The sequence below is a fragment of the Ixodes scapularis genome, unplaced genomic scaffold, assembly GCF_016920785.2.
Source record: "Ixodes scapularis isolate PalLabHiFi unplaced genomic scaffold, ASM1692078v2 PGA_scaffold0__279_contigs__length_252992795, whole genome shotgun sequence".
NCBI classification, from domain to species: Eukaryota; Metazoa; Arthropoda; class Arachnida; order Ixodida; family Ixodidae; genus Ixodes; species Ixodes scapularis.
The window spans coordinates 131,347,687-131,371,959 of NW_024609835.1; the positions used below are offsets into that span (position 1 = coordinate 131,347,687).

The window sequence follows — 24,273 nt, forward strand, 5'->3', positions numbered from 1 at the left end:
CACATACAAAAAAATAGAATCAACAAAAGTTTTGCCTTCAGAGCCTTATCAGGCCTTTCGCTAGGAGTCTCCTTATGACTATTTACACTTTTTTTGCAACGTTCAAAAAGAGCCGACCAACGGACCATCAATTGTAATTCTGTTGTGTCTATGTTTATACAGCGGTAAGTTATTCAGCTCTGAGGGCATCTTGTGTCTTCGTTGGAGAGGAAAGACAGTGCAGTATACCGCTGCTTGTCTGACGACTTTAACGTGCATCACGCAATAGTGATACATGACAGCACGCCGGTACGATGCTCATTCAGATTGAAACGGGAAGAGGCGGTGGATTGAATCCACGATCAGCGAGCTTTACAGCGTGAGGTTTCGCTACACGTGCTACCGATCCTCGAGCAACGAGACATCGCAGTCGAATTCGAGCTCGAGAGAAAAACAACAGCAACAACATCAAGAAAATATCCGGTTTGAGGCATTTAGTACGGAGTAGCCATCTTGTTTAACAACTTGGAAATAAAATTAACAGGGTGATTTTATTTACACAAATACGCAAATACCACACTATTATGTTTTATCCTCATGGTCTTAAAATTAAGATTAGAGGCACGCCTAGTGCGTACGGCCAAGCGTTTTGTAACGTTTGTCTTCTAAATAACTGTATTTTCAAAAATGCCTCAGACGCGCTAAAAACAGTCAAACGGTCATATTTCTGGATTTTATTGAAAATCTCCAGCGCTCCCAAAGAAATCGTTAAGGGCCGTACAACATTCATTACGTTATCATAAGTAACCTCCAAAAGAATGAATACTATCGTGCATTCCTGAAACTCAGGTGCGTCTAGCGAAATTTGCCCATTGAGTGACGAGCGGTTGAATCCCACTTAAAGGGGCCATGAAACAAATTTTGGGCTGGAATAAAGGATTTTAAATTGGCACTTTACTAATCGCATATCGTTTATTTGGCCAAAAGGAAGAGGGTAGAAAGTTAAAAGCCAGCTTTTCGGTACGAACATTTGAAAACATAGCGGACTATTTTGTTCCTTCTTTTCTTCGAAAGCTCTCAGCCTTTTCACTATGATACATCCGCGGTTCCCAAAGCGCGTCAGCGGTGCCAACCTGACGTCAGCCGAGCCCAGCTCACGCATTGGACACGAGAATGCCTCACTCGGACGTATGCACTCGTCAACAATAAATCCGTCGAGGAATATTCGGATTGGCGTTCGTGACCAATGAGTGCCCTGACGGAACTTATCGTCACTGGCGAATGACAAGTTCTAGGGTGTGCATAAACAGCACGGTGGAAGCTAGGAATCATCGCACCGGTGCCGAAGAATGTCACGACGACGTGATTCCACAATTCGCATTTGAGTTGAGGGTTAAAGCTAAGGAAGAAGAAGTAGGAAAATTGTTTCATGACCCCTTTAAGCGTTCGGTGGCGGCGTGAGGCAGACGGCTGTGCACAAGAGGTCTTTTGGTGTCTCGTGCTCTACACGCGCAGAGGTCTAACAAGGTTGTCGCGCGCGCAAAAAGACTAAAGTTCCCTCGATGCACCGCGGCAGTGGTGGCGTAGTCAATCTGGCCCATGAGATTGGTCTATTGGAGACACGAATAATTATAGTATTCATACGTAACGTAAGAAAACGTAAGAAAAAGGTGCTGCGTGGGCTGGTTCGCAGATTTTCGACAGTTGCATTCACAACAGCCGAAACGACTGAAACGACCAAAACACAGAAACAACCGTAGCTCATGAATCACGATTCTTTCGTGAAGCTGCCACTTGCGTCGCTTGCTAGGGTATGTACGGCGAACACTTGTCCCGGTGGCTTGATCGTTTTTTTTTATTTCGGTTGCTGCGACGCAACCGAAAGAGATGTGTGAGCCAGACCTAAAGGCTAAGGCGTAGAGATGTTGAAATAACATCTGCCCATAATGTCGTGCGCCGCAACTTTTGACCTTTCATGACAATTGTGTAGCTTAACAATACAGTATCTTCGACAAGGCCAACAGAAATGACGCCGCAGGTATAGCTTTCGGAAAGGCGTTGAAAATAAACAAAACCAAAATATTGGTGCCGAACTAGAAACGTCCAGCACTGAAGTATTCTGAGGTCTTTGGATAAGACCGGTAACCGCCAGGAGCCTTATGTTGGGTTGCCTCCTGTTGGTCAGCACGTAGCCGTTCATATATAGTGCATTTAAGGCGTCACGTACATCTGCTGTTCTACAAAGTTTTAACACAACATGGACATATTGACAAAAAATCGATTTTATGACATCTTTATGCCCTTGGCGCTTATTTTTGGTAAGTACACGAGGAGAGTTTCTGACAAATTTTGATGCGTATACTATGTTTCATGGCGTAGATCTTCCTTGGAATCTGATTTTTCTCAAGTGAATATTGTAATCATCTCATTGAAACCGACATTATATCTGCTAAATATTTATGAAAAATTGTTACACAGCGGCGAAACTTGAATGAAGTCATCACGCTGAAGAAAGTTTCGTCGGGGTCATCATATCTTCGTAATCCCTACGAGAAACAGAAACAACAGTGAAGCGTCTGCGCATGCGCATGGCCTACAGCAGCGCCACCGCAGCTGCGTGCCGTCAATTATAGCAAGTTCGTTTCACACGCACTGGCAGCATTCGAGTTCTCTCCCAGAATGCATCGCACTCGCAGTGTGTCGCACCGAGAACTGGACTCAAACGAACTCGACAATGGACTGAGTGCAGAAGACTGATGCTGCCGCCATTTATGTTGTAGAAAAGCTACTGACCTCAAAACAAAACTAGCGCCTTTCTTTTCGGAGGGATGGGTGGGAATGCGAGAGTGCACTGGCTGTCAATGTTTATCTATAAACGTTGGTCGCTGCAACCCGTAGTTTATTTGTGCGATGACTTCAAGCAACTCGGCTGTCGTAAAGATATTTACAGACGGCGTAAATTTCCGCAACCAGCTGCCTACTAAGCAGGTGGTTGCGATCTTTCAATTCTTATAACAGTTTACACTGAAGAAAACTGATGATCCTGCCCGAGCAGAAGATTGATCTGTTTGAGCATGATATTATGCATGAAGCACTAAAAGGGTACGGCTTAAAACTAGTGTGTTGGAATACCGATTCAGCAAAACGTTTCGTGGGACTTTCGATTTCTATCGTCCTTACAGGTGGATCAGATATTAGCCTAGTTGAGGGTGTCGAGAACTAGAGCTTTCTCAAAGTACGACGGGTAAAGACAGCTGACGTGGTAAACATTAAACATGGTGATGTTGCCCAAGGCTCGGGTAAAGACACTATTTTAGCTTTCTCTGATGCTTGTTGGGCAGTCACAGGTTTCTGCTGGGGAGTTTTGTCGGCAATTGTTAAAATTTTCACCCGCACACGGATGGTGATAAACATCTTGGGGGCCGCTGATGCGTTTGTTCTGAGCGTGTCATTACGCACTGGTATATTTCAGCGTCTGTACGGCAACTGAGCGACTAAAAACTTGCAAATAAAGCATGGGTTGTCATTTGCTTCCTTCGTGAAATATCAGACGCTCACAATTCAAGCTCGCGTTTGATTCCGTTGCCCGAAGGACACGATTTTTATCAGAAAATCAATTTTTTTCATTTCGGTTCCGCTGTACGAATGAAACATCGTAGCAGACAAACCCTCGTCATCTCCACCGTTCCTTGCCGAAGCGAGGCATGGCGGGATTGCACCTTGGCGCACGTTCGATTTTCTCGGTGAAGCGAGTGCATGCACGCGTGGGGTGTCGGTGCTGAAACAAACTCAGAGATTGCAACCACTCGTGGAGCGACGGCCTAAACGAACCCGCTCCACGCTGCGAGTGGGCACGCGTGGGCACGAGTGCCGTGAAACGAACTGGCTATTAGTGTGCTTGTGTACGCGCCTCGTCTGCCGATGGCACACAAAACGTAAGAACATATCCGTTCGAGTAATATCCAATTAAGATGTTATGCTCCTCTCCTGAGGATGTTGTAAAAACATAATGCGGTAAACAAGTCGTCTACTTCTTGCGCAGAGGTTTCGGTGACGTCATAATGACGCCGAGTTCCGATTGGCTTTGATTGGAAGGTAAGTAGGTAGACGTCAATGCTAGATGCCTTGACGTTTACCCAATATCGCTTTCAATGAGCTAATTAGAGCTTGGCGTGCTGACATCATCGTAACTCCTGTGCAAGAAGCAGATGAACTTGCGATCTGCATTAAATTGGTAGAGAGCTGCTTTTGCGAAGATGGAGAATATGTGTTAGTAATGATGAGCAAGAAGGTTTGAGTGCAATCATATTTTTTTTAGCTGGAATATTCTGTCTAAAACATTTATCGTTACTAAGAACAACTGGAGTGTTGATCATGACGTAGAAAACCCGAGACTGTGGTAAAAACAGGAAAACTTTGTCGAAGAAGAAAGACAGGGGAAACAAACGTCTCAAACTCAGTTACTGCGTTTATTTTCTCAATGTCTTATATACCCACAACCTAACCACCGACCGCCGACGACTCAAGGTCAACCTTTGTTATCTATACAATCCTACCCACACTGGTCTTCACCTCAACCGTAAACGGTGACCCCAATCGCAAATTGAAAGCTTAGGACTGGAGTGTGTGTTCAGATAAGGAGAGCCAAAGGGGTGTCATGTCTATATTTCATGTTTAGTTTAATTTTTATGCGAGATAGCAAAACAGGTCCACACAGCGGGACAGACCTTACTTTCGCAAGACATTTCCTTGTTCTCGTGGGAAAAGATGGCGTCTGAGAGGGGATGGAACTAGAAATTTTCCGATTGCGCGCTGATGCAATTTTGAGTGCTACATGAATAAGAATGACAACTTTCAACGCCGTAATTTTTTCATATGTAAAGCACGCACGCTTGTCTTACAGACTTGATTAAATTTATTGCATTTAAGTTTATATTTAAAAGAGAAATGAATGGTAAACGTTGCTTCTGGTGCAACTTTTTTGTATTGAGGCATTGTTTTGTATTTTTATAACACACTCAAATCAAGTTTAGGCATTTCGAGTGCACAAACGACGAATACAGTGTTCGTGCTTTTGTCTAGGAGAAATCGCCTTTTTTTTTAATAGTCAGTTCTTTGAACAACCAATCGGTAGGCTTAGTTACTTTTATGAAAATAATTACGCAATATAAAGAAGTTATTTTTACAGCGCTATCGTTCCCAAAGGTAGTGTTTGCCGCTCACTGCAAAATAGGGGGGCTCACATTCAGGAAGGGCCAAGTACATATTGTGCAACTAATTTGATTTGTGTAAAAAAAAATATTGGCAGCATGATGTGAATGTACTGACTGATTTATTTTAATGTTGTTTGCTGGTTCTATTTGCATATTCACATGAAGTCTCTGCATATGAAGGACGTCACCTAGAAAGAACCTTTTTGCCCACTGGCAATAATGCATATTTTAGTATTAATATATTTTCTTACTCACCTTTCGAGACGGCATGCCAGCATGCGGCGTTGAGTTGAGCTCAAAGCGTCCACGTTGCCATAGCCCGTGACCCGGGCTCTGAGTAGGGCAGTCGGCGAGAAGGTCGGCGAAATAATCGACCATCGCTATCATCCAACGCCGCGTTTGACCTTGGCGCTGGCGAATGGATGTACGGCGATAGCCAATCGTGGCGGTCGGAGCTCTCGCCAAGTTTCTCGCCGAGTGTCCAACTTAGACCTCCGCTCCGACACACACCATTTATTGAATACTGAGCCCCTCACCTGGAAAAGCCTGTTGCTTCTCTCATTTATGATGTAACGACGTAATATTAGTGACGAGAAAAACATGTCGCCTGCCATCAGACGTCATCAGAACTTGGCGTTGGAACGGGGTCCTTGTTCACGCCTACTACGGTGTTAAACCAAGAACCCACAGCGATCAACTAGAAGAGTCACAATTTGAACGACAGCCATGAAACAGCATATGCTGTGGTTTCCTTGACTTCTCGACGTAGTTAGAATATAAGTAAATAGAAATGTGGCCCGTAGGGACGGTACTTCTGTTTAAAGAGGAATTCCAAATATATTTATGCCTACATTGATTGGTTCGAGAAGTCCCTCGTTGCAAATGGCATAAACATAAAAAAAAGTTAGCTACGTTTTAACAGTTATCGGAGGTCGAATGTACAACTCATAAAAATATTACGCTGGAAGATGAACCAACAGTGTCGGTCAGATCATGAATTGCTGGAAAACGTAATTTCGAACCTCAAGAGTTTGGTCAATTTGCAATTTGAGAGTTTGTTTTATAAGAGCGCTTAGCGAGAGATTTGTGGCAGGCTTGTCACAACAAGAAACTCAGGAGGCGTTGTTTGTGATTCCCGCAAAATAAAACTAAGTTTCATTGCCGCTTTTAATCTTGTACGTGAAGAGAAAGTAGTGCAAACCAAATGGCGGATATGGTTCATGAAGCAAAAATCGTAAGTGCTATTAAGCGAAATGCGGCGCCGGTAAAGAACATGGGAGACTGGGACCGAAATTCTTACAGTGCGGGCGAGAAGGGGCATACTGAACATAATAATAAACCCTGGGATTAGAGTGGAATACACTAAAGCAAGTAAGGGAGACAGAGAATGTGTCCCACACTTTACAGTACACATTTTGTTATTGTTGAAATGAGCATGATTCCTTGACTGCCATTTTAAAAAGTAGTGATGGGAGCATCTGAGGGCAATCTGTCACAGCTAATATAAAAGAAAAAACAAAACAAAAAAAACAGAGGGCCACGTTTAAGTTTTTGAAGATTAAAAATGACGATGAGGTGGACGCATAGTGTCTGTGTACACTTAAAATATTTATTGGGATTTATAGGTGGAGTTAACATGAAAAGAGCTTCTCTGTTCTGGTTCAATAATTCCGGAGCGGCTGTTTCCATCCGCCCAAAAAACGAGACGTTTTCGCTAGACACAGTACGTCTTCGAAAGACCCCATGACATAGTTCGTGACTACTAAACACAGGTTCTCATCATCAAAAAAAAAAAAAAAAGGAAAGCCCTTTAATGTTTTTTAAAGCAGCTCTTATCCTTTGCCCCTCAAGAAATCGCTGATAGCATAGTTGCGAAAGGTTCAAATAATGGAATTGTATACTTTAGTTCAGCGCGTTAGTGATAAAGTGAACGGAATCTTCCGTCGTGTGTTTTAAAGCGACTTGGCCACTTTTTTTTTTTCTTTTTTTTGTAATAGCGAAAACGGAGGTGAAAGCCTTTGGCTATGCCCGGGGCTATAATGTGACCATCATTTCTATTCTCACTATAAATAACTTTTATTTTCCACACTCGCTAGATATATTGAGCACATTGGTTGATGCAAACAGTCCTGCACTTTCGACATACATGTCTGTTATGTTCATTGTGTTTCGTTCTCACTTCCTTTTGTTCTGTGTGTTGTCCTATCTTTTGATATTCATGTTCAGGTTTACAAAGCGCTGATTGGCCTTAGGGAAGGAAGAGAGGGGATCGGACCGGTAGCGTACGAGCTTGGGTCAAGACAAGAGAAGGTTTTTTTTTGTTTTTTTGTTTTTGCTTATAGATAGATAGGTGTTCAGCCCCGCCTTGCGGATAAAATCCAAAAGAGAGGTCATGACAGCTCGACGTTTGTTGGGAGGACCCTTAGGATGAGTCCATTCCTCTAGGCTGGGGAAATCTGGTGGTACGTGCTTCCGTCTGATATCTCCCAACTCTGGACAAGCCCAAAGGATGTGATACTGGCCGACACGAGTGACGGGATCGTTAGAGAAGTTGGAGTGGGATGCTGTGGGTCGCGTAGACCAACGTGCCATGCGCACCGGTGTGCATGCTGTGTTTGTAACGATCCTCCGGAGCAGCACTGTGTTTCCCCTGTCCATCCCACTCGGGAGCGCATCTACATAGGGAGTCAAGGCCGCCCTCACGGTCTGTCTTGAGGTTTCTTTGGCTAGTTGCTTCGCCTCCTCGGGATCGTAGTCTGGTTCATCGCCATCTTCACCGAGCGCCGGCGCGAGCGAGTACCTGTGACCTTGTAAGTGACTCTGCACACTCTTCGGCTCGCGGGGGATATCTAGCTGCGCGCTAGCCTTAGAGAGAGCTTGTTCATTGCATTGTATGCCCGCGTGGACGGGTATCGAGGACACTTTCATAGTTGTGTCGTCAACAAGTACTTGAGACGCCATCCACCGGATCGTCTTAACCCTCTTGTTCGGTGATTGACGGTTGCGGCACTCCGTGAGGGCTGCAGCAGAGCCTGTAAAAATGTGGAGGTGTTTGGTTCGGACCCCCTCTCCTACGATGACGCGTAGCGCAAGTTGTATGGCTCCAAGTTTTCCCCCCTGAACCGATGTGCCGCCGGGCAATGTCTCCGCCATAGAAAGTTCTAGGCGGGAAATTACGACCGATACTGAGCAAGCCGACGTGGGGGAGGACTCGAGTCTTTCAGTACACTGCAAGTCTATCACTGGTGTCCGTCCAAACAAGGCATGCTTGCTTGTCAGGACGGCTGGGTCCGGCTCCCCTTGATACCGGTCGGTCGTTCACGATGCAGGTGTCGTCACTCCAGGGAGGATGGATATCTGAAAGTGAGGGAAGGGCTCGGTTGTCAGAGACTACCGTTTCGAGGATAAGACATCCGGGGGCTCAATACTGAAGTCGCTGTAGCTGAGCACGGGCTTGCTCTTCTACGGTTTCCTGGACCATGCTGAGCCTTGCGTGTGCCTTGAGTTTGCTCAGCGGGGTGCAACGGGGAAGGCCGTTGATAACGCACGCCGCGTTGTTGTTGATGACTTCCAGTTTCTTCCGCTGTGCCTTGGTGAGTCTGTAGTGGAGGGCACCATAGCAAATCCTGGATACAATGAGAGCTTTCACCATTCGGCGAGCCACCTCTTCATCAAGACCACCTCTAGTACCACAAAGCCTTCTTATGACTTTGAGGGCCGCCTTGCATAGCTGGGTGATCGGTGTCAGCCAGGTCTTGGGGGTGCCGTTTTCGTGGAAATTAAGTCCTAGAATTCATACCGAATTCGCCGAATTGATTTGGCGGCCGTCAAGGGTCATGTGAAAACAACAGCTGACGTCTGCATCTCTTTCCCTTCTGTGGGCTACGACGACGTAGGATCGTCTTCGCCGGCGAGGCGGTTAAACCTACGATTTGAAGGTGACTTGCCACGACGTCGAGACCAGGCTGAAGGGTCCGTTGTCGTTGAATGCCACCCCGTACTGTCCAGAGTGAATTGTCGACTCCGTATATAGTGTAGCGGAGATTGGAAACCTGTTGGAGTCGACTAGTGAGGAGCGCCATTGCCAAATTAAAAAGGAGTTGGAAAAAAACAGAGCCCTGTGGGACTGCCCCTTCGTTTGGCTGGGGCGCTCCAAGGTGTTTGCCAATCCGGACCGCGAAGGTGCGGCCCTGAAGAAACGACTTGATGAAGTTAAGGGCGTGGCCTGCTTCGCCGAGTGCTTGTGCTCCTTCGATGACTGCCCAATCTGGGACGTTGTCGAAGGCTTTCTTCATGTCGATCGCGATGACTGTTCTGACGTTTAATTTTTGTGGAATGGGCTTCGGAATGGATATCTCGGGTGAGTAGGAGGAGACTTTCCTGCGTCCCCATGCCAGTCCGAAAACCTGTCTGGGCCGGATCAAAGGCTCCTTTCTGTTCCAAATGTCAGGAAAGGCGGCCAAGTAGCATTCTTTCTCCTAGCTTGCAGGCGCATGAGGTAAGGGAGATAGGGCGGAAGTTAGCTATGTTGTTCTGCTCTTTGCCGGGCTTGGGAATCGGGATAACCGTGGAAAGTTTCCATTGATCTGGGATGTTGCCGGAGTGCCACACCTGGTTTATGTTTTCGAGGAGCGTGGTCTTTGCGGCTTCGGGAATGTTTCGGAGCATTGTGGTGGTGATTCCGTCTGGTCCTGAAGCGCTGTTAGGTTTCCCGCGATGCAGTGCTTCCTCCATTTCCCCCATTGTGAAAGGTAGATTCATGGGGTGTGTTTCGTTGATGATGACCCGTTCATATGGGTCTTCTGCCGTAAGTAGGTAGTTGGTCTCTGTTGGTTGTAGGAAGAGCGTGTCTCTAGCCTCTTGGGCCAATGTTTCCACAGCCTTGTTTGTTGTGAGTGCGAGCCTGAGTGTCGCCGTGCGATCCCTCTTTCTCTGGCCCAGCATAGGTCTACTGACGGACCATAGCTTCCGAATTGATGTCTTTTCTTAGAGCGAGGCACTAAAGTGCAGTCACCTTTTCCGGTTAAGCTGCTCCGCATACTTGCGAGCTGCTATGATGGCGCGGGTGACCTCCCTCAGAGCTCTCGCATTTTTCTAGCCTCTTCTGTAGCGTTGTAGCGCTCTCAGCCGCCGGGCCCAGAGGTTTAACAGATGAAGATCTGGAATGCGGTAGTGGAGCTTTATTGTGGTCGCAGCTGCGATGGCTTCCTTGATGGCGTCGCAGAGAGTGCATGCCTTGCTGTTTTCGAGTTGGTTCCGGTAGAGGTCCCAGTTTACCACTCTTACGAGCCGCTTCCCAGGTTCGAAAGCCGCCGGACCGGTGAGTGCCAGGCCTATCCTGGCACTCACCGGTCCGGCGGCGATCGTTCCCACGAGTGTCTGCCTCCGGCTTCCAGGTGTGGCTCGTCGTGTGCGGGTTGTTAGCTCAGGTGAGGTAGGGGTGGTATGATTCTGCCTAATGCTCCAGCTTAGGCGTATCTTCTCTCCTAGGGCATTCATGAGGGTGTGTCGCTAGTGGACGATTTCATCCATCAGATCTCGACTGGCAGAGCTGTTTCGGGCGTAGCCCCACGCTGTGTGTTGAAGGTTGATGTCGCCTCCGGCGATCTTCTGCTCTCCCTGGTAAAGAACGTCGAGATGTGTAATCCATTCATGGTCCCTGGTTTCTTTGAGGGAAGCCCCAGGCCGGTAGTATACAGACAACAGGATGACAGGAGTGTTTTGTTGGGTTGTTTGAGCAGCCACCACTCCCTGGTATTTCGTGCACCATTGCTGGAGGTTGACCTGGTGTTGCGGCCAGACTGTGTTTAGGTATATCATGGCTTGTCCTACTCGATCCGCCCGTACGTAAGGTAGTGAGCAGTCTGCGTAGGACTTGCAGCCATTCAGCTTTATACTGGTGCAGTTGACCTCTTGCAGCAGGTAAGAATATGGGCGTTCCTGTGTTTTTATTGTTGTGTTTGACGTTAAGTTCTGTAGCGCGATGCCGCAGGCACGGCAGTTCCATTAAATAATGATTGCTGCCATGCTTGGGGGTTGGGACGCCTCTGCATCGCATTGCCCGTTTGTGCAGCGATGGCCATAAAAACCTGGAGTAGCCCCTGCATTGTGGCAAGTACTTGATCGACCGTAGCCGCTGGTGCTGGAGGAGTGGGTGTTGGTGCAGGAGGGTTGGGTGGAGCAGATTGCCGACCGTCCTTCCGTTTCCCCTGAAAGGCCTGTTTAGTAGGTTTCGAGCTGCCCGGATTCTTTAGGGAGCGGCGAGCTTTCGCACCGTCTCCCGGATCCTGCGAACAATGTCGATTCTCTTTGGTCAGTACTTGACCGTGGCCTGGTGCCCATTCTTTCGGCACATCTGGCAGAAGGGAATGGGTGAAGGGCAGGCCACTTGGCCCTAGTCGTCCATGATCCCTTCATGGGGCTTGCGGCACGTGGAGCAAACCTGAGACTCGGGACAGATGTCCTTCTTGTGAGCGATCTTTTCACAGTTGCTGCATGTCACAGCTTGTGGCCTGTATGGATATACTGCGAGGACGTTTCGTCTGTACCAAACGATTCGAGGGAGATAAGGTCCCTGGAAGGTGATAAGACCGGTTCTGTTTCCGCTGCTCATTGGTAGAGTTGCCAGTACCGCTGGCCCGTTGGATTGCAGTCCGGCTAGGAGAGAAGCGTTGTCTTCTCCTTCATCTATCATATAGACGACCCCGCCGATTTCACAATCCCCGATGGTTGCGTACGCCTGGATGGCTAGAGGTTGTTGATTGGTCATTTGGCTATCCTTGATGGCCAGTAGTGCCCGTTTTGTAGCCTCGGACTTCGTCAGTACTGTGATGATGTTGCTTTCTTCGGGGGTCTTGATGGAGACCATCTCTGGTTTGAGACCCAGAGGGCACGTGATGGCCTCCATTAGTCCTCTCTTGGGAAGGGCTGTGACGTCGATTTTGTTGTGCGGACACAGAGTGACGACGTAGCGCTCATGAAATTTAAGGGTTGGCCAGTTCTGCCCGGTCTTTGGGCCTGGATGTGCGCTCAGGTGAGCTCTCTTGATCGCCTTTCTGGGAAGGGCTTTCGTCCATAGACCTCCAGCATCTTGATTTGCCGCTGTTTTGTCGACGTCAGTTGAGAATGCATGCGACGATGAGCCTGCCGTTGCGTCTTCTGACGAAGGGACGTCGACAAAGGCCTGCGTGGTAGTCGTCGTCGTCGGTTGCTCCGTCGTTTCTATGTTTGCGGTTTCAAGTGCTCTAACACTTCCCGCCGCACATCCGCTTTGCGGGTTTTCTCCTGTTGGTGGAGTTCCCTGCAAGACATTACCATGCTTGCAGTGAGGCTGTCGATTAAGTGTAGCGTTGCTTTGCTGTGACCTTGCCGTGATGCCCTTCGAAGCCCGTTTAGAACGGAGTTCCGAAATAGCGCTTTGGAGGCAGGCATGCATGTCTGCATCGGATGTTTGGTCAGGGCAGCGGCCTAACCCAGCCTTCCACGATTTCAACATACCCTTTGGCTGGCCAACAGCTGGCCGGCTTGGAGGTGTTGGTGTACCAGTGAACGTTGCCAGAGCTGGGTTTAGCTGGAACCATGGTGGAGTGGTAGTGGAAAGCGTTGCGGAACCTGGGGTCCTATGTTGCGCTTTTTGGACTCCTACGGCGACTATGGAGAAGGAAGTGACGTCAACAACACAGCAAATGAATACAGGATGTTGATTGGTGAGAGTCGCTGATGACTAATTTTCGAAGAAGAAAACAAAGCTCACATCTTTTTTTTTCTGCGAAAATTCGTCATTAGCGACTCTCACCAATCTACATCCAGTATGCGTCTGCTGCGTGGTTGACGCCACTTCCTTCTCCCTAGTCACCGCGGGAGTCCAAAAAGCGCAGCCTAAGGACCTTGGTTCAGCCGAAGGTTGGGACCAGGTTATGCGTAGAGCTGTAGCAAACGTGGCTGCAGCGTTATTTATTATACCCGATCTCGATTTTCGCAGCGAGCTGAAAACCTATCTTTTGATGCTATCATCATACTTTATTTTCCTCGTCTTCTTGCATATAATTGGAACGTTTCGCGGCATGAATCAGACTTCCTGAGAGCTCCGACTGGACTGATCGCTCTTGAAACACGTCCCTACACCCGCGGAATCTTCATTAATTTCTGGCGACGAGGAGCTCCCTGGACCTGACGGTTCTCCTGGGCAAGCAAGGGCTCAGTATCCAGTTTCGTCGGTCGGGCCCCGGCGACTGATCCTGGTAGACCATAGCCACCTTTATACTGATAATGCCTGCGCAATGGTTGGCTTCCCTATGCTTCGTCGTCGTTGCGCCTGCTTCTCATGTTTGCTACTAGAGGCGCCAAAACCCCATACAAAAATGTAGACTTGGACGTAGTTCAACTGCTCTACTCAAACTACTCTAGTTTAACTACTTTTCCGAGTAACTTGGTAACTTTCAATTACAACTTTATTTGGGTAATTAGTAGTTTAATTTAACTACGTTTTTCAGGTAACTTCTACTCAAATTACTAACTACTTTCGAAATTTAATCCTATTTTTTTTTCATCACAAAAGTTTGAGTGCAGAAATAAATAAGACGCTGTCAAATTAATTGGTATTCACGAACAAGGGGCCCCCCACATTCCGTTCTCACGCACTTACACTCGGCTAGGCACCCTACACTCGGCAGCCCTAGAAACTGCATCACAGGCGTCCTTGGGCCAAGGTGGCGACGAGCAGCCAAACCATAACACCGGCGCACACGAACGTAGGCAGAGATGCTTAACAAGCCTTGGTCGGGTGCTGACCTAATCCGGCAATGCACGTAAGCGCCGCGCCTCCAGCTGCAACCGTGAAAGGCGGCGACACTCCGAGGGTTGATGTCGTTTTCATGTTGTCTGCCTTTAGTGAGTTCTAACTCAAGTGGTAGAATCCACGGTAGGCGCCACTGGAATGAACTCGCAGCTGGGCGCCTGTTCCCATGGTCGCTTCGTCGTCAGCGCATACTCTCTTGCAAAGCCGGACAACCCCGCGCACAAACGCAGACACGGATAATCCGTTCATGGGAGCGCGTTCCCGCTTCCAGCTGCAACGGTACGAGCGCCGATGCTTGTTTACGTAATCCTTCGCGTCCTTCCGACCTTCCACGCCTGGGAGACCTCCTCTTTTTTGAAAACATTTTACTTGTCAGGCGTGTCAGGCGCGTCAGGCAACTGTAGTCGCCGGCGAGGATTTCGAGTCACTCTTGGGAGATCCTTTTGTTGGACCCAACGTCAACGGCGAAAAGCAATTTCTTTTTTTTTTCAGTGGCGTAGCTATAACACTGCAACGAGACGCACAGTCGTCCGGATGATCTCATCGTCGTGGCGCGAGGCTTGATCCCTTGACGGTCGGGTGCACTCGCTCGGCGAAATCTCCGAACGTCGTGAGAATAAAGAGGGGCCAGTCATAACAATCTTAACTTGCCGAAGAAAAAAGAAAAAAGAGGAGGGTTTGTTATACACGAACTCAACTCTGTGACGTCACAGCGCGGTGGTGGCGCGTCGGTCGCACTTCCGGTCTGGGCCTGTGGGCAGAAGTCCCCATGCCAGACGTGTATTCCTGCGTTGTTTTGAAAGGAACCAGACAAAAAAACCTGCCTTCTCGTCAAAACGCCGCGACTGGGGCCGTACAAAAAGTGTCGAGAAAGGTTTGAAGGTCAGTTTTCACGTGCTCGGTTCGTCCGAGAATCTGGATATGTGCCGTCAAAAGGGAAAAAGCAGACGCCGTCGGACAACGATTACTTGGGCGGGAAACACTTTGGGTTGAATTCATGGATACTTGTGGTCATCAGATTCATTTGTTTTGTTCTAACATAAACGCCAGAAAACCGTCAAGTTGTGCAGACCACCTGCGGACTGCGTTCAGTGCGTCTTCAAGTTCAAACGGCCGCCTGATCGTTCGAAGTGTCGTCTGATCTTTCAAACGTTTCTGCTTGTCGTCTGCTCTTTTAGACGACGCCGGCCTGTAGACCACATGTTGGCCCGGTACTTGCGATAAGAAGTAAGTGCAGGCATCAAAAGACTTAAATTTGAAGGTTGGTAAGCAGGCTGGATGTAAACTGTGGATACAAGAAAGGTTCATCATTGTTACCACTGACAATCACCGACTTGTTACGCCTAATTCACTTGGTACGATTCTGCTTGCGATTTTCAGTATCGACGTCGACCATCTCAGCTACGGTTCACGCTTTTGCAGCCCGAGCGGCGTCGCGACTGAAAATTGTGAGCGAAATCTCATCATGCGAATAAGGCTTTAGAGTACATACTGCGGCATCTACGCGGAATGAATCGCCACATGTCACATTATTCACGCCAAGTTTTGCGGTGTAACGAGCCTTGGTAATTTCGCTGACGCCGCTCAAGATAGTAAGACATCGCCAGGAAGACGTAGAATCAACAATTCGAACGCGAAAAAGAGCAGGGGGACTCACACCGCCGCCGACAACATCGCATTTCAATGGTCTGTTTATGGGGGACGACGAGCTTCTTGCCCACAACCCCATCGCGCATGCGCGGCGCCGGTGGCGTCCGCTGGGGGCGCTCCGGTTTGTTTGTAAACATGAGTTGGTGTATAAAAGACCCTCTAGCCGAGGCAAGCCTCACATGTTTAGTCATGGAGACCAAAGATGCCGACACTCGCTTACCCGACCCTGCACAGCCTGCTTCTGAAATCGAACGCTGTCTTTGCACCCAGCGCCACGGTGGAACGTCTTTTTAGCTTGACCGAGGACGTCATTAGAAGGAAAGAGGAAAACTCTCCGATAACAACTTTGAAAGACAATTGCCTGGGCGAGCGAAAAACTATTTTGGAAGTCATAAAATTACTGCATTTATTTCCGGCTCGGAGGGTTTTTCACTGATCAAAACTTCTGTCCATTTTGCTGCCATAAAAACATAAAAACATAAAAGTAACTTCGAAAGTAACTTCAAAGTAATTTGCTACTTTTTTAAAGTAGTTAGTAGTTTACTCAATTACTATTACAAATGCGTAATTTCTACTCTACTCCAACTACTTTTGGCGTCGATACTCAGTAACTTAACTACCTTTTTTGAGTAATTTGTACATGTCTGCAAAAATGCAGACGACGCTTCTCCGCTGCCCGAAGCTACAGTCCACTGTGATGCCGTTTGTGAATTGAATACATTCGTAACCCATGCTACATAGCTAGCGCAGGACACCGTCACTATAGTTTTCATATATAAAAGAAGTCTTAATCTTTCTATACAGCTTTCCCATCTTGGTTTTGTGTCTCTGCTAAAATGTTACCAGACGTCTGGTGCTTGTCATAGCGACAACAGAAATAGTCAATGCTGATAGAAAAAGGAGACAGACAGGTTGGCGGACTTTAACGACGTTGAAACAGCGGTCACTTAGTGTTTTACTGCTTCTGGAGCAGAGCCGCAAAACATACGGCCCGCGGACCACATGCAGCAGTCAAGTGTTTTTTCTCAGGACCGCGAACGAGTCCCTGCTGACCGAAAACCTGCGCACCCGTCGGCAGCACTCGTACCGGGCATCTTAAAATACATTTCAATTTGTTTTCTTTTAAGCGCACAGCTCCTTGATATTTTTGATTGGGTCCTTCTGGTCCGCACCGTTTTTCACGTATGCAATTCTACTGCTTTAGGGGGCTCCGTAGTGTTAGCGTCAGCATTAGCCTGATGGACATCACGCCCTTTTGAGAATCCGCCATAGTGTGTTTACCGAGGCGTTCGAGGCGGTCGGATGGGCACCCGGCTCGCACCCAAGTTTCCGAGTTTGTACCAATATACATTATTACAACCGTTCTTAAAATAACTCAGTTTGTTATTACAATCAGAAGTGGGATGAAACTACCGCTTAGATCGATCGGCGACAAGTTCCGGTGGGTCGTCAACAACAACAACGCTGCGAAGCCTAACTGCGAACCACGTGTGACGCAGTGAGACCACGAGTGACCTACGATGTCGAGGAAGGACGTCAAGCCTGACCCGTCAGTTCATAATAATGCTCCGGCCGTGATCGAGATGATGGCTCAAATGTTGCGCCAGAATCAAGAACTCATCGAACGCCTGACGCTGTCGCAGATGAGTCGCCCCAGCGCCTTCGGACGTCGCCTTCCGTGTGGCTCCGGATGCGTCGGCAGCGGTTCCCAAGTTCACGGGATTGAGGGTGATATCGTGGCCAACACGTGGATCACGGAATTCATCCAGGTCGCCGAGTTGGCAAGATGGAAGGACAAAAAGAAAATCATTGTGGCGAAGCTCAAGTTGTCGGGACCCGCGCGCGATTTGCAGCAGTCAACGGGTATGGCATGCGAAGCCTGGTCTGCCTGGGAGGCCGCGTTTCGGGACGCGTTCGTGCGCTCACCTACCAAAACGGAACAGTGGCGAACCATGGAGCAACGAGTCCAGAGGGGAGGAGAGTGTCATCAAACATACGTTCGCGAGAGAGAAAAATTCTGCGTTCGTCTCGGGCTTAATGTGGACGAAACGAAGGAAGAGATCATCACAGGACTACTTGAGGGAGAGCTGAGTTACGCTATGCGGAATCAAGCACACCACTCTGTGAACGACCTCCTGCTTGACGTAAAAAGCTATGAGCACTTCGAGAAGAACCGAGATGCGATGTTCGCGACACCTGGAACCTCGGACCCAAGCCAGCAGCAGAGCTACCGTCCGTGCCGCAACAGAACAAAACGACAACACGCGGCGGAAAGTGCTACAATTGCCAAAAGCTGGGAGATTACGCGAAGAATTGCGACAAACCCCCTTGACCACGAGTGTGCATGAGGTGCGGAGGAGAGGGCCATGGTACGAGGAACTGCCCCAAACATGAGTCGGTTGCGCCACAGGTGATCACAGTGCGTTGTGAAAATAAAGACCTTTTCGTCGGAAAGCTTCAAGCAGGTTTAAATCGAGGAAGAACCGGTAATTGCTCTTCTGGACACTGGAGCAAAAGTAAGTCTCATGAAGGCGCAGTGTGCCAAGCGTTTCAGTAAAGAAATTCAAGGCAACACAGAAGTACTAAGAGGAGTGGACAGTGATTGCATGTCACTGGTCGAGATGCATGTCAAGATTCGCTGCGATGAGCACGAGGTGCATGAGACCACAATGCGCGTTGTCGGAGACAACGTTTTCACTGGACCTGACGTGATTATAGGCACTGACATCATTGACCACCCTCACCTTGTATTGATCAGGAAGCATGGACAAACTGCACTGGTGGATGAGCGTCGCTATCCATTTCTATGGGATTTTCACGTTTAGATGGACGACCAAAGAGTAGTGCGTTGTGCATCAGAGACTGTGACAATCACAAAGAACTCCACCCAGGGGGTCACAGTTACGACTGGGAATGAGACAACGGAGGGACCCCACGTCCTCTCAACGGGTGGGGGAATCGACATTCTTTGCCAAATGAGAGGAGGCAAGACAAACATCCCCGTCGTTGGTGCTGTGGACTGCGATGTCACTCTGAAGAGGGGACAAGTCGTGTCACGATGCCAGTCTTGACCAATGAATCCTGATATACCTGATGTATACAGCGTGCTGCAGCAGTTCATCGAAAGCCAGCCTGGAAAACAGAAGAAGAGACTCGCACCGATACGAGCAGAAGAGGTCAATGTTGGTCCCACGATAACCGAAGACGAGAGACGTGTGCTGTGCCTAGTCATCAATGAGCACCGTACATGACTGAACTGAGACGTACGGATGTGGTTACGATGAAAATTGAACAAAAACCTGGAAGTGCGCCTGCTAAAAGGCCGCCGTACCGTGCATCGTGGAGGGAACACGAGGCTCTGCGCAAGATTACAGACGACCTCAAGGCTAATGGCTTCATCCGCGGCAGCAACTGGGAAAACAGTAGCCCTGTTCACTTCGTGAAGAAAAGGACTGGTGAATATCGCATGGTAGTCGACTACCGTCGCCTGAATGCCCAAACCGTGAAGGACAGCTTTCCACTGCCACGGGTTGATGAAGTATTGAACAGACTCGCTGGAAACACTCTGTTTAATGTTCTAGACATGGCCCACGGTTACTTCCAAATCCCGATGGATGAATCGTCCATCCACGAGGCTGCCTTCACAACTCCAGATGGACATTTCGAGCCCCTGCGTCTATTCTTTGGACTAGCTATAGGACCTCCTGTTAATCAGCAAATGATCTCAATGGTGCTAGGACCACTGGGCTGGAATGTAGCAACCTGCTACCTAGATGACATCTTGGTACCCGCCAACGACTGGCCAGAGATGCTGGTTAAGCTACGGCAGGTGTTGGACACAATTCCAAGGCCGGTCTTACTTTGAGACTGAAGTGTGAAATTGGGAAGACAGAAGTCGAGTACGTGGGAATGGTGTTGACACCTCAGGTGATCCGACCAGGAAGCAGAAAGCTCTCGCCAATCATCGACATGCCCAGGCCGACCAGTGCGACCGAGCTTCGACATTTCTTGGGGCTCGTGAGGTTCTTTCGAAAGTTTGTACCACAACATGCAAGCATCGCCGCACCCCTGCATAGGCTGCTAAAAGCCGGAGAAGCTTTCGAGTGGTGCCCAGAGGCAAATAAAGCCTTCACCAAGCTCAAGGAGAAGCTGGTGTCAGCTCCCGTGCTGGCACTATTTGACCACCGTAAGGAGACCGAGCTTCACACTCATGCGAGCAACATGGGACTTGCAGGCATGCTCCTTCAGAAGGGGGATAAAGGTTCTGGGAACATGGTGTACTGCGTTAGCCGAAGTACACGTGAGACGGAACAGAAGTATCACTCCAGCCAACTGGAACATTTGGCTGGTGTGTGTTCAGTGGGTTGACTAGGCTGTTTCCTGCTGGGAGTGGTGTTCACTATCGTCACAGACTGCAGTGCTACGCTGTACCTAAACACATAGAAATCCGTGAAACCTCAGATTTCCCGCTGATTCGAAGAACTGTGTGACTATGACTATGTCATACGGCACAGACCAGGAACCCAATTGGAGCATGTGGATGCGCTTAGCGGTGCCCCAAGTGATGAGCGCGAGCTAACAGCAGACGGCGATTAGGACAAAACCCCAAAACTGTGCGTCGCACCTGTCTACTACACAGTACCAGTAGAAGACAAAGTGGCTGTGATTCAGGCACAAGACCCAGAGTAGAGGACTCTACATGAGATACTGCACAAACCTACAAGTGAGCGTACCTCGTCGGAAAGATCTCAAGTGCACAATTTCGGAGTGCGCCAGGGAATCTTGTACTACCAGCTCCAAAGTGGAACAAGCTCACGGAAGCTTTTTGTGGTCCCACGAAGTATGCCGAAGTTCATCACGGTGAAGTTCCACGACTTTGGTGGTCACTTCGCTGTTGACAAGACTGTGGCTAAAATCCGCGAGGCGTTCTGGTTTCCCGGAATGGTGGCGTATGTGAAGCAACATTTGCGAGAGTGCATCGAATGTTTGCTCCTCGAGCAACCAGGTGGTAAGGTGCAGGGAAAGCTATACCCTCTCGGACCAGGTGTGCGACCGTTCAAAATCGCCCACATGGATCACTTGGGTCCTTTTGGGAAGAGTACACAGCGCAACAACATCGTGCTGGTGCTTGTCGACAACCTCACGAAGTTTGTTCGGCTACATGCATACCCCACCACAGAAACAAATTATGTGCTTAGATTCCTGGACGAGTTTATCTGCGACTACGGTGCCCCTCGCCTGATCATAACTGACCGAGGAAGTTGCTTTACCTCAAGAGACTCTGAGGACTACTGTCTGACAAGAGGGATCAAGCACATTTTGATCTTGACACAGCGACCTCAGGCAAACGGCCAAGTCGAACGGTTTAACCGAATACTGATACCAGCAGTCGTAGCATGAGCACAGTACCAAACCCAACGTGACTGGGACAATCATACGCAGAAGGTACAAGCAGACATCAACAACACTGTCAGCGAAACCACAGGCCGTTTCCCATTTTAACTTTTGTATGGATTTGTGCCAGCGTTAGGAAGCAACCTCCAAGAACTGGTCTCACCTGACACAGAGCACCAACGGAATGTCCACGATCTGCGAAAGGAAGCCAGGCAGGCAATTCTGAATTCTCAGACTAGTGCTTGACGGTATGACCAGAGACACTGTGATGCGCTCCACTTTGCAGTAGGTGACGTGGTGGTGGTGAAACGAGCACCTCTTTCTACTGGAGAGTCCACCAAGCTGCCGCCTAACTACTGAGGACCCTACACGGTTGTGGAGGTACTTCCATCAGATACCTACCGCGTAAACAACATACCTTCCGAACATCCAAGAAACAGCCAGTACAATAAAGCTGCCCACGCAAGTCAACTGAAGCTGTTCAAACTGGCCTCAGAAGAGAAAGCTTCAATCGAGTGCCCAGACGGCCACACCAGCATGGACAGTGATGGACAAACGGTTAACCATTCATTCTCCAACTGTGGAGAAGCAAGTGACAGGAATCAACCAAGTAGTCCCCGGTGTACCTTGCGTCAGTCAAAACGCGCAAAGCGTAAACCTGTGCGGTCAAAGAACTACGTTAACTGAGGACAGTTAAAGGAGGAGGATGGCCGAGTGTTAGCGTCAGCATTAGCGTGATGGACATCACGCCCTTTTGAGTATCCGCCATAGTGTGTTTACCGAGACCTTCGAGGCGGTCAGATGGGCATCCGGCTTGCACCCAAGTTTCCGAGTTTGTTCCAATATACGTTATTACAACTGTTCCTAAATAAACTCAGTTTTCTATTACACTGGATAGCGGCTTGTTGAAGCAGATCTTTTTGAGGTCATGCTTGTCAGTTACGGATGCGGGGTAGTTTGTGAAAATTGTCCTGAAATACTTAGTACCTAGAAGTTGCAGGCAATTTTTGCAAATACCTGTGGGTGTCCACTTTAGCCAAAGCCCTATCAGATTCCACCTCGACCACCCCGTATCCGATAACACATGATCAAGGCAACATAATTTATTTTGCCATGAGCAGTGTATAACGCGTTTTGTCACACTCGAATGTGACACTTTTCCCATGAAATTCAGCTCATGAAAAGATTCTTTTCAAACTGACCTCTTCTGGGAAATTAGGCAAGGGGAGGAATTTACTGTCTCGGGGAATTTACTGTCTGAAAGTTGGACAGCCTGTAGGCAGTGCCTTGTCGTTTTACCTTTCCGTAACCGGCCATCTTCGAGCCAGCCGTCCGAGCTCTGCTCCGTGCCTTCTTTGTTTTCTCCCTTGGCTCCCGCAGGCTTTTGTGCAGCCCCCTCGCGACCGCGATCCCAACAAATTTCAAGCATGCTTATATGACAATGACAATGTCGTGCACTGGGGTCTTTGTTAGAGGCACTAGGGAAACAAAGAAAGATTTTCAGGCAAGGTTTATCTTACGGCTATGAGGAATGTTCACTTCAGTATGCTTGCGATAAAAAATAAATGGGAAATAGGCGATTATAGCGTTTTGCAATGCGATGGTTACTCTGAAGGACTCGACGAGCTTGTTTTTGCAACTTGTTCAAGAGCACGGCTTGCAAATAGACTAATATATATTGACGTTTTTCCTGACTGAATATTTTCGGTGAAATATATTTAATAAATATAAGAAGAGTTAAATAATGGCCCCCCGTGTACCATGCGAAAGGGGTACACTGAAGAGGCAATAAGTGAACGCTGCCGCTTTGTATTGTCCAGTGGCGCAAAATAGCTATGTTTCCTAGAACACTGTGTATATCCTGTGCGGAGAGCAGTGCTTTTTCTCAGTGATATGATACTTCTATAATTCAGGAGGTTTTTCGTCCCGAAATACATCCGATTTATCCGCACTTCCCGGAGAGCTTCGATAGAGTAGGAGCGGTATGGGCAAATCAACTGTGTCCCAGTAAAGAGATTTCTTTTTAACTTTCGGAAGGTACTCGTCGGAAAAGCGGGCTCGGAAAAATGCCTTCGCCGCTGCTATTTCCTTGTAGAACTTCAGAACACGTGCCCGGAAGCCCCCAGTGTCTCCATCGAGCCACGGCCCCCAAAAGCTTCCTCCCATCTCTTTAAACGCAGAAATCACGAGAGGATTGCCTTTATCGCGGAAAAAGAGGAAACGCTGTACTTTCAGCTTAAGTTCTACGTTTACAAGACCCAAGCCTCCTTTCTTCTGGCTTAAAATAGGTTGTCACGCCTCATATATTCGGAACACGAGGCCCACATAAACGTTGCGAAAAATCGATGAACCTTCACTACCTCACTTTGGGAGCACAGCAACACTTGTGCCGCGTACCAAACGGTCGGTAAAAAAACAGCTACAAATAAATCCGCGATTGAACAAAGAGAGTTCCCTGGCATGCCAGTCAAGCACCTTGCTTCTGAGGCGATCATTGTCCAAACAACCGCATCGGCCACTCAGTTGCTCTGCGGTCAAGCTACACCCCTAGATAGTTCGAAACGCTCCTCGTCCAGGTGACTCCGAGAAACTGCTCCGGTTTCAAGTCCCAGTTTCCAAGCCAGGCGCCGACAAATTTGTCTGTGTTTATCGCCGCACCCGAGACACTGCAAAAGTCTGCGATGTGTTGGGTTACAGCGCGCACTTGGGTCCTTTACGAGCACAACACCGTGACGTCGACCGCGAAGGCGAGCACTTTAAGCGTACACTGTAAGACAAAAAAGGGTGTAGTAGGGTGCATCAGGCGTACATGCATCCTTTTCTTGTAAGGTGCATCCTCCGTTACCCAGCCAGTGTACTTGTACACCGACAATGAGCATCCCCCTCGCCCTTAAAATCCTCGAGGTGTATCAGTGCACCGCCACGGTAGCCACGCGCCCCGATGAGCTTGTGCTTGGATTCCCCCTTTGGGGTCACTTTTAGTTGGGCAGTTTCTTAGGAAGTATGAAGCTGTCCTGTTCACTCGGTATTGACAGTAGAGTAGAGGCTATGCTTGTTTTAGGCCAATCGGGTCTCCGGGTAGGATCACGTGACTACAGTCTCCAAGCTAGAGATAAGGCAGAGCACGGCACCTGCCGGAAGGCCAAGGAGACTTATAGCTTCTACTGAGATATTAACTTTGGGTCGAACTCTCAAGAGGATATGTGACAGATTCTCTCGTTGTGTTCATTGTTTGGCTGC

General features: G+C 48.5%; 1 protein-coding gene across 1 annotated transcript in view; it reads left to right on the forward strand.

Moving 5' to 3' along the window:
• The first annotated feature begins 2,236 nt into the window (after nucleotides 1-2,236).
• The window catches only part of LOC120841136, an 86,401-nt gene continuing 64,364 nt past the window's right edge, over nucleotides 2,237-24,273 (forward strand). The window contains exon 1 of the mRNA XM_040211964.2: nucleotides 2,237-2,297. Coding sequence (XP_040067898.2) covers nucleotides 2,237-2,297 — 61 coding nt within the window. The remainder of the gene's footprint in view (nucleotides 2,298-24,273) is intronic.